Here is a 10,265-nt window from a genome sequence, read left to right as displayed (position 1 = left end):
ACGGGAATTAATAAAAGCTATATTTCAACAATATTTTCCACGGTTAGGGCTGTTCATAGTTGGTTTTGGTTCGGTTTCTACCGAAACCAATACTATTGGTTTCTAAAAATATTAACCAAACCAATCCATTAACCATTGGTTCGGTTTCCAAATAGTTCCAGTTGGTTTCGGTTTTTCCTAGTGGTTTTTGGTTAACCAATAATTATGTCAAACAAAAAAAAAAACACAAATTTACAGATAAAAAAATCGTAGTTGCCGATAGTATTGGTTTACACAAACTTACAGACAAAAAAAATAAAATAAAAAAATATCAAGAATAATTAAAGCTTACTCTAGTTCTAGAGATCAAAAGAAGATATATAATATATCTTAATTTAGTTAATGACAAACAAAAAAGAAGGAAGACGGGAAGAAGAAAGTCGAGTAGCAGCAGTGACTGTTGTAGTTGGGGGTGGAGAAGGGAGGCGACTAAGAGAAGGAGAAAGAGAAAAATGGAGAGTATCATAATGAAATATTAGATTTAGGGTTTTTATTTATCCTCTAAATCAATGAGTAGAATCTAATACTTGTAAATCAACTGTAGAAACTAAGTTTAAAAATTAATCGGTTTTTCAATGGTTTTTGGTTCGGTTTTAGAAGTCAAACCAAACCAAAACCAACATTATCGGTTTTCCACTTTCTACACCATAACCAATCCGTTAGTAAATGGTTCGGTTTGGTTTCTTCCTAATTGGTCTGGTTCGGTCCAGTTCCAGCGAAAAACCGAAATCATGTTCAGCCCTATCCACGGTGTATACAAAATTTTTTCATTTACTAGGTGATCACCACGTTACTAGGTGATCACCACATTACAATGAGTAATTAATTGTTTGCAATTACATGTTAGTTGGAAGAAAATTGGTAGCAATGCAAAACTGTGTTTGTATTCGATGAATGTTAATTTTATAATAGTACAGGACTGAGTCTTATATAGACGCACAGACTCAACTACAAAACAAATATTACAGGAGATGACTGATATATTATAGGCGGTGAATGACAGACTGTAATTAAAGTGACATCTATAACAAAAACTAAATCATGTGGCTATGATTAACAGTAAGAAAGTAGTCCATACAGAGTACGGATGCTTAACTCAGTCTAACATCCCCCTCAAACAGATGCACGTACAACAGGCATCATGTTGCCCTTCAATAAGCTAAATTGTGACTTTGACAATCCTTTGGTAAATAAATTTGCGATCTGACTGAGAGTATGAATATAGGAAACCTGCAGAAAACCAGAACTAACCAGATCACGAATCATATGGTAGCCTACTTCAATATGCTTTGTGCGGGCATGGAAAATTGGGTTTGCAGTGAGACTGCCTGCACCAAGATTGTCACAGTATAAACGACAAGGGAGAGATAAGTAGACGGATAGTTCTTCAAATAAGTAAGAAATCCACAATATTTCAGCAGCTGCATTTGCAAGATCTCTGTACTCAGCTTCTGTGGAAGAGCGAGAGATTGTGTGTTGTTTCTTTGAAGACCAGGACACTAAGTTGCCACCCACAAACACACAATAACCTGATGTAGATTTGCGTGTATCAGGACATCCAACCCAGTCACTGTCACAATAAGAAGTGAGAGTGGAACAATCACCATCTTGTAAAGTAATGCCTTGACCTAAAGAACCTTTAATATATCGGAGAATTCTTTTGGACAGCTGTAGATGAATATCAGTAGGCCTGTGCATGAATTGGCTCACATAGTTAACTGCAAAACTAATGTCAGACCTGGTGAGAGTTAAATATTGAAGACCACCCACTAAGCTTCTGTAAGAAGCAGCATCTGACAATAGAGTTCCATCAAAAGAAGACACCCTTGGACCTGAACCAACTGGCGTTTTGCAAGGTTTACACCCAAGCATATCATGTTTTCGAAGTAAATCCAAGGAATGCTTATTTTGAGTAAGAAGCATTTTGTTAGCTGAAGAGTCAAAAACAGCTTCAATACCCAAAAAATAGTGTAGAGGACCAAGATCTTTCATTGCAAACTCTGACTTCAAGGAAGTAATGAAGGAAGTAAGTAGAGAATTTGAAGTACCAACAAGAATAATATCATCAACATAGACTAGGAGAATCATCCTCTCATAATTCTTGTGATAAATGAACATGTAATTATCACAACTAGAGTTCTTGAAACCACTTTTAATAAGATACCATTGAATCTGTCATACCAGGCCCTAGGAGCCTGTTTAATTCCATACAAGGATTTCTTAAGTTCACATACATGAGTAGGATGATCTGGATCAACAAAACCAAGAGGTTGCTCCATATAAACTTTTTCTTTTAAATGCCCATGTAAAAAAGCATTGCTTACATCCAATTGTCTCATGCTCCACTTATTTGAGATTGCTAAGCTCAAAACACATCTAATGGTAGTTGTTTTAACTACAGGGCTAAAAGTCTCATCAAAGTCAATAACATCCACTTGATGATAGCCCTTAGCAACTAATCTAGCTTTGTGTTTATCTATGGTACCATCAGCATGTAATTTTGTCTGATAAACCCATTTACATCCGAGTACATTCATAGAGGGATGCTATGGAACATGAATAAAGGTGTCATTCTCATGGAGAGCAGTATATTAATTCTTCATGGCATTAATCCAAACTGGTAACTTACTTGCTTCTTTAAAAGTTTTGGGTTCAGAAGGTGATTGAAGTAAAGTAGCAAGTGCAACAGAGACAGGATGTTTCAGTATACTATTTGCTACAAAATCCTTAGAAAGAGGTTTAGGAACATGAATACCTGACTTAGATCTTGTATGCATTCCTGAAGGAGCTGGAACAGGAGCAATGATGTTAGATAATTCAGGTGAAGCAGTATCAACCGTACCAGTTGACTCAGTTGTGGTAGGATCAACAGTACCAGTTGACTCAGTTGTGGTAGGATCAACAATGGTAGTTGACTCATCTGATATGGAAGCAACAGTAGCAGTTGACTCAGCTGTGGTGGGATCAACAGTAGCAGTTGACTCAGCTGTGGTGGGATCAACAGTACCAGTTGACTCAGCTGATATGGAAGCAACAGTAGCAGTTGACTCAGCAAATGGAAACTTAGTTTCATCAAAAACAACATGAGTAGTGACATATATCCTATGATTGCGCAAGTCCATACATCTGTACCCCTTATGATGAATATTGTATCCCAGAAACACACAGGTAGCTGATTTTGGGCTGAGCTTATCTTTCCTATAAGCTGCCAAGTTTGGATAACATAAACACCCATACACTCTGAGAAGAGAATAATCTGGTCTACACTTGTATAGCATTTCATAAGGAGATTTAAAGTCAAGGAGCTTACCGGGAAGTTTTTTGATAAGAAACACAGCTGTTAAAAAAGAATCAAACCAAAACTTCTTTGGAAGAGAAGCATGAAAATATAAAGTATTCCCCATCTTTGTGACATGTCTATGTTTCCTCTCTGCTGAACCATTTTGTTGATGAAGATAAGGACATGAAATTCTTAAGGCAATACCACTAGAATCAAGAAAGTCTCTAAATGGTCCTTTAACAAGCTCAAGAGCACCATCACACTGAAAGTGTTTTATCTTAACAGTAAACAGATTCTCAATAAGAGACTTGAACAACTTAAAGCAATGAACACTGTCTGATTTATTCTTCATTGGATAAATCCATGAAAATTTTGTACAATCATCAACAAACAGAATATAATACTTGTATCCCAGATGAGATTGTACAGGAGAAGGGCCCCAGATATCACAGTGAACCAACAGAAAAGGTAGACTAGAATTATTACCAGTGGCATGAAAAGGTAAACATTTATTCTTAGCTAACTGACAAGATCCACAAATAGAAGTACATTTTGTAGATAGTTTGATAGCAGTACTGGTGTCAAGCTTATGGAGAATCTTCTGAGCAGGATGGCCTAGTCTTGAATGCCACAAAGTTGAAGAAGCTGCTAAAGTAATAAAGGCAGTACTATGAGGAGAAACACTTGGTTGTTGAGTAGTAGTATTTGAAGTAGATTTTCCAGATATTATGGGATATAATCCATGCTGCATCCTCCCTCTATCAAGAATAAGGTGGCTCCTCAATGACTTTATTCATATCCCCAAGGATAGAACAAGAAAACACAGTTATTTTCCTTAGTAAATTGAGCAACAGACATTAAATTGTGTTGCAAATGAGGAACATAAAGTACTTTCTGTAGATTAAACTGCTTAGATGGAGTAGATAAAGTTGAAGAACCTACTAAAGATATAGGAAGTAACTTACCATCTCCAACCATAACTTGTTCAGTGCCAGAATGAGCAGAAGTATTCTGTAAAACTGAAGCATCATTTGTCATGTGGCTAGAAGCTCCTGAATCAGGTATCCAAACTGTTCCTGAGTGAGTATGACTCCAATAGCCTCCACTCTCATAAGCAGTATCATTAGGAAATTGTCCATTATAATCAAACTCATTAGAAAACCAAGGAGAAGAAGTATCACTCCCTGCATTAAGATCAAGTCCAAGAAAAGCCTTCTGAGGAGGAGCTAAACTGTTTCTTGAAGGAGCATATCGAAATCTACACCGATTACCTTGATGACCTTGTTTATGACATATCTGACAAGGAATGGATCCATAATCGATAACTTGCTTTTGAGCAGGATTAAACTCAGTTTTTCGAAAACCAGGAGGACAAGTTGTTGTAGAAGATGGAGACGATGATGATGAAGGTGATACATGTGATGGAAATGAAGGTGTAGGTTTTAGAAAATTAGAAGTATAAGGAGAAGGTTGTTTCTTCACAAAGAAAGCTGAGTTTGTTGGATCTGAAATTAGTGTAGAGAAGGAATCTGAATCTTGTTCTTTCAAGAATTGCTCATGACTAAGAAGATGAGATCAAAGTTCAGAGAAAGATAACGGAGGCTCTCTGTTTTGAACACTAACAACAAAGTGAATAAACTCTCGACCTAGACCATTAAGAGTATACATTACCAGATCAGAGTCTTGCACTGGTTCACCAATTTCTGCTAAAGAATCTGAAATTGTCTTGATTTGATGAAGGAAATCATAAATTGTTGACGAGCCTTTCTTGATTGAGTGAAGTTGAGATCTCAACAAAGACTTACGAGCAAGAAATTGATCACTGAAAAGTTTCTCCAAATGCATCTATTTTTCTCTGGCTGTGTTTTTACCAAGCAATTCAGAAGAGAACGATCTAGCTACTGCAGCGTTAATGCAAGATCCAACAAATTTATCAACTTGTAACCACTCAAGATAGTTTGGATTTGGTGTTTGAGTGTTGTTGATCATCACCATAGGAGATTCAGGTGGAACAGTTCCATCAACAAAACCATAAAGGTTTGTACAGATAAGAATGGAAGAAATCTGATCTTTCCATACAAGATAATTTGAGCCATCTAATTTATCAGAAACTAAATTATTTATGTTTTGAAAAGGAATTGTAAATCTTGGCTGAAAAACAAACTGATTGTAGAAGGAAGAATGTAATGGAGGTTGTTGTGGTTGTATTTGAGGTTGTTGTGTTTGAAATTGAGCGAAGTAAAAACGATGAAGATTTTGAGAAGGTAATATATGTTGTGGAATCTGTATTGGTGTGTGATGAAGATGTTGTTGTTGTGGTGTAGTAAAAGGCGGTCGTGGTGATGATTGTTGAGTTGTAGATGGTGGTGGTGGTGGTGGGAAGAAGGTAAAAAGGTTGGTTGTTGAGGTTGTGGTGATGATAATGGTAGAAACAACTGTGAATTGTTGATGTTTAGTGTGTTGTTGTTGACAGCGGAAGATGATGCGGTGTTTCGTTGAGTGGTTCTCACCATTTTTAGGGTTAAGTTGCAAGTTTAATGGTGATTTGAAGGTTTTGTTACAGGTGAGGATCAGAGAGAAGTTGAAGTTCCCTTTTTGGTATCTGATACCATGTAAGAATTGTGTTTGTATTCAATGAATGTTAATTCTACAATAGTACAGGACTGAGTCTTATATAGACGCACAGACTCAACTACAAAACAAATATTACAGGAGGTGACTGATATATTACAGGCGGTGAATGACAGACTGTAAATAAGATAACAGCTGTAACAAAAACTAAATCATGTGGCTATGATTAACAGTAATAAAGTAGTCCGTACAGAGTACGGATGCTTGACTCAGTCTAACACATCCAGCTTTGACTATAAAGACAGTACAAGGTGAAACGATCAGAATTCAAAATTTGTTAAAGTCTGTGGATTTTATTAATGTTGGCCAACCAAGCATTATAGTTCTTCCCTATCCCCATGATTACGTTGCCAGTGCGCCACTATCTTGTGTAAGGATGTTCCCGGGGATCCATTGAATCTACCGTAAAAACAGGCCTTCTATAGTTTAAATGAGCCAAGTTAAATGCACCTCATTCAATTGGTCAATAATGCTTGTTGGACTTTTGCTTCAATTGGTTCAGCTCGCCTTGAACCAACTTGCTCTTTTTTTTTTCAGCAAGTCAAAAATGAACTAAAAGAAAACCAAAGTTACAAGGTAAACAAAAAAAATAGGAACAAGAAAAGAGGCCACAAGAGCCCCAAAAACTTGCAACTATCTAAACCTGAAGTAAGAAACAGCATGCATTTCTAGACTTGCAATGAAATCCGGCCTGCCAATGCAGCTTATTCTTTCCCCTGGTTGCGAACTGCAACCCATATTCGCCAAATGTTACTGTTACACCTACTGCTTTTTACGCGTTATTGCATTATCCTTGACCTGATTGGTCTAGAGAGTTGACTATTATTGCTATAACCCATCTGTAGAGTGTACAACTGGATGTTAGTCAACTGAATAATGTATTGCACGGCAATATAAGAACATCGTGCTAATCAGATTTAAATTATACTTCCAGAAATACTGTGCAGTGTGCACTACCATAAATTCCTCTTTCTTTTTCTGGATTTCTCTTTACAGTTCACTTTCATTTTTTCTTGAGAAGAAGATTAAGAGTGAAGTAATGGCTGATGTTCTGCTTTCGTTCTTGGTTCGTGAATTAGGTTCTGTCGTAAAACAAGAGATTGAACAAGAAGTAAGGTTGGTGGTGGGGGTCCGAAATGAGCTCAAAAAGCTTGAATCAACATTCAAAACCCTCCAAGCTGTGCTCAGTGATGCTGAGAGAAGGCGAATGAATGATGAGTTGGTAAAGATGTGGTTAGATAAACTAAAAACTGCAGCTTACGAAATGTAGGACGTTCTGGACGAGTGGGGCACAGAAATTCAAAGGTCAAAATTGGAGAAGCTGCAGCAACATCTTACTAATGATAATGAAGATGATGGCAAGAATCTGGCAAAGAAAAATCAGGTATCATCATCTTCTTCCTCCTACTCATGTTCTCCTGTATCACGTTTCAGAAAAATTGCTCTACGCCATGATATTGGTATTAAGATCACAGAAATTCGAAAGTCACTGGATTATATTAAAAATGAGAAAGATCAATTCAAGTTTCATATTACATTAAATGAGGTTCTTCCGGAGGTCTCCTACTCAAAATCACGAAAGGAGACTAGTTTTATCATGGTTGATTCAGATATATGGGGTCGTGATATTGACAAAAATATAATGGGTTAAAAACAGATGAAGGCCTCTTTTTTTTCAGGGTTACAACCATAGGCCGTTTTTTTTGAAAATTACAAATCTTGACCGGTTTTGACCGTTACAATGAGAAAACGCTAAACAGCAGTTATCCTCCTTTTTGTTGCCGTTAGGATTGGATAAAAAGACTTATCAGTCCTTGAAACCCTTCCAACTTACTGAGTTCCCATTTCACTCGACGAGGCTGCATATCGACTCGGTTGTGACTGTGTAATACAGGTCATCACATCAGTCACGTGTTTATTTGCTAACTCGGTTCGGTATCTCACATGTATGATTTCTGTTCACGTGGACTATGTAAACATCACCATCAGTCGACACGTGGCACTTCAACCTGCAATACCACTTCCCTTGCAAGCAACAACAGCGAGCTCGAATTTCATTCAGCCATATCCTCTCACTGCATTCCCTAGAACCCGTCACAGTACTGCAAGAACAACTCGTGTTCTAACACTTGGGACACATATCCACCTGCAATCCCTTCTCAGCTACTTTGTGTGCACCACCAGTAACAATTCCTCCATATTTTATTAAAACACTACCACTGCAAGCCAATTCAAACTCGATTAATCAAGGTTTTCGAATGGATTGAATGTACAATAGAAGAATAAACTTATCTTTCGAATGAATTTATTTGCTTATATTGAACCTTATTAAATCTTCTTCAAGAACAGATGTAGTTGATGTCGATTTTAGGTTTCCATATTCAATCTTGCTGCAAGTGCTAATTGGTATCCAAATTTAGGTTTGGATGAAGATTGAATCGAGTTTAGGTTAACTTATGTGAATTGACCTTCGCTGATGGACTAAATTGAGGGTACCTGAAGAAATTATTAAAGTTGATAACATGGATAAGAAGTAGAAGAAGATAAAAAACCTAGATTTCTCTATCAAACTCAATAAATCGGAATCCTCTGATTAGATATGCATACAAGACTCGGTGAAAGGCTTTGTGAAAAAGAAGATAGTGAACTTGAAGATCGGTTTATTGGCGCCCGTTGATTATTTTCGAGATGAGCATCGACAAATAATTTGATTAATTGTGTTTATGACATGTGGCGATTTTCTATGCTATCCAATCTAACCCGTTGATTATTTCCGAGATTCACACTAGTATCAGATCAAACACCAAAATGAGTACTAGTATCATCTAGTCTGAGGAGAAATTGACTGAATGGACCGAGAAATTGACAAAAGTAACGGATTTGGATGGAAAAATGGATGGAAGCCTAAATTTACAAAGTGGAAAAAAAACGGGCCTATGGTTATCTATCGGGTATAAAACTAGGCCTATATCTGTTTATATTCGGAACAAACTGTTTGGTATTGAGAGCAGTACTCAACTAGGTGATCCTCGCATCATCTCTATCATCGGGATGGGGGGACTTGGCAAGACTACTCTCGCACAATTAGTATTCAATGATACCAATATAAAAACTCATTTTCAATTACCTTTGTGGGTCAGTGTGCCTAATCCCTTTGATCTCGGAGTAATCGCTAAGGCAATTATACGAGAGGCTACCCAAAAGGATACAACTAGCTCGACATGGAATGCTTTCCACACAGAACTCTGTGAGTCTGTCAATGGAAAGAAATTCTTACTTGTGCTAGATGACTTTTGGACTGAGGATCCAAATAATTGGGATCCTCTGAAGCATTTGCTCAATCTTGGAGCAGAGGGAAGCCGCATTTTGGTCACTACCCGCAGTGACATTGTTGCTTGGAGGATAAACTCTTGCAAGCATATGCTGGAAGTTTTATCCTGCAGTGATAGTGTTTCTTTGTTGCATCATAAAGCCTTTTTCGGAAAGGACAACGAAAAAAACAAAATTCTTGAAGAAATATGTAACAAGATAGCAAATAAGTGTGATGGTGTGCCTCTTGCATTAAGTCTTCTAGGGAGTCTGTTGAATAACAAAGTCATTGGCGATGTATACTCGAAAGCAGGATTTGGGAACTGAAGAGGTTTGATCATAGCCAACAACTTATGAATCCGGCTTTCTTGTTGAGTTATGATGGCTTACCGTCACCATTGAAAAACTGTTTTGCATATTGTTCAATATTTCAAAAAGGGTGATTTGGCAAAATGAAAGAGTTAAAATACCACAATCATTTAAAGGGTGATTTGGCAATAAAAGGGCTAGGGAGGCTGAATTCTGAAGAGGAAGCTGCTGAAGCTGAACTGCACAAGAAGTATCAACTCAATGCGCTTCGGTTAAGCTTTAAACCTAGTGGCGCAACACTGGCTTCCTTATCAAGTGGACGCCAGGTACGTCAACAAAAACCAGAGACGTTGGTGGTGGAGAGGTTGATGGAGAGTCTGTTGGAAGTCCTCAAACCACATCCAAACTTGAAGAAGCTGACCATATACCAGAATATGGGTTTCAGATATCCAGGTTGGATGGGCAGTACAGAAGCATTAACAAATCTGCGCTATCTAGGATTACACAATTGCTCTAACTGTACAGAATTACCGTCTTTGGGACTATTACCATCTCTTGAAGTACTTGTGATAAAAATATATAGAGGGTTTAAAGGCCATCGGGGTCGAGATTTATGGTGGCGTCCAGGTTGATACATTCACACCATTTCCTAAGCTGACTGTTCTTGAAATTACTGATATGAGTAGTCTGGAGGTAG

General features: G+C 37.5%; 1 protein-coding gene across 1 annotated transcript; it reads left to right on the top strand.

Annotated features, from left to right (window-relative positions):
- The first annotated feature begins 8,842 nt into the window (after nucleotides 1-8,842).
- On the top strand, nucleotides 8,843-9,586 carry LOC113296101 (putative disease resistance protein RGA3). Its single transcript, XM_026544438.1, has one exon. The coding sequence runs from the start codon at nucleotides 8,843-8,845 to the stop codon at nucleotides 9,584-9,586; it is 744 nt and encodes a 247-aa protein (XP_026400223.1).
- Nucleotides 9,587-10,265: the final 679 nt, after the last annotated feature.

Source organism: Papaver somniferum, chromosome 7 (genome assembly GCF_003573695.1).
Source record: "Papaver somniferum cultivar HN1 chromosome 7, ASM357369v1, whole genome shotgun sequence".
In the NCBI taxonomy this organism is placed as follows: domain Eukaryota; kingdom Viridiplantae; phylum Streptophyta; class Magnoliopsida; order Ranunculales; family Papaveraceae; genus Papaver; species Papaver somniferum.
This window is presented reverse-complemented; position numbering and strand designations above follow the sequence as displayed.

What these genes read in the sequence shown, in the direction of transcription:
- LOC113296101 (XM_026544438.1), top strand. Translation starts at nt 8,843, where the DNA reads ATGGATGGAAGCCTAAATTTACAAAGTGGAAAAAAAACGGGCCTATGG.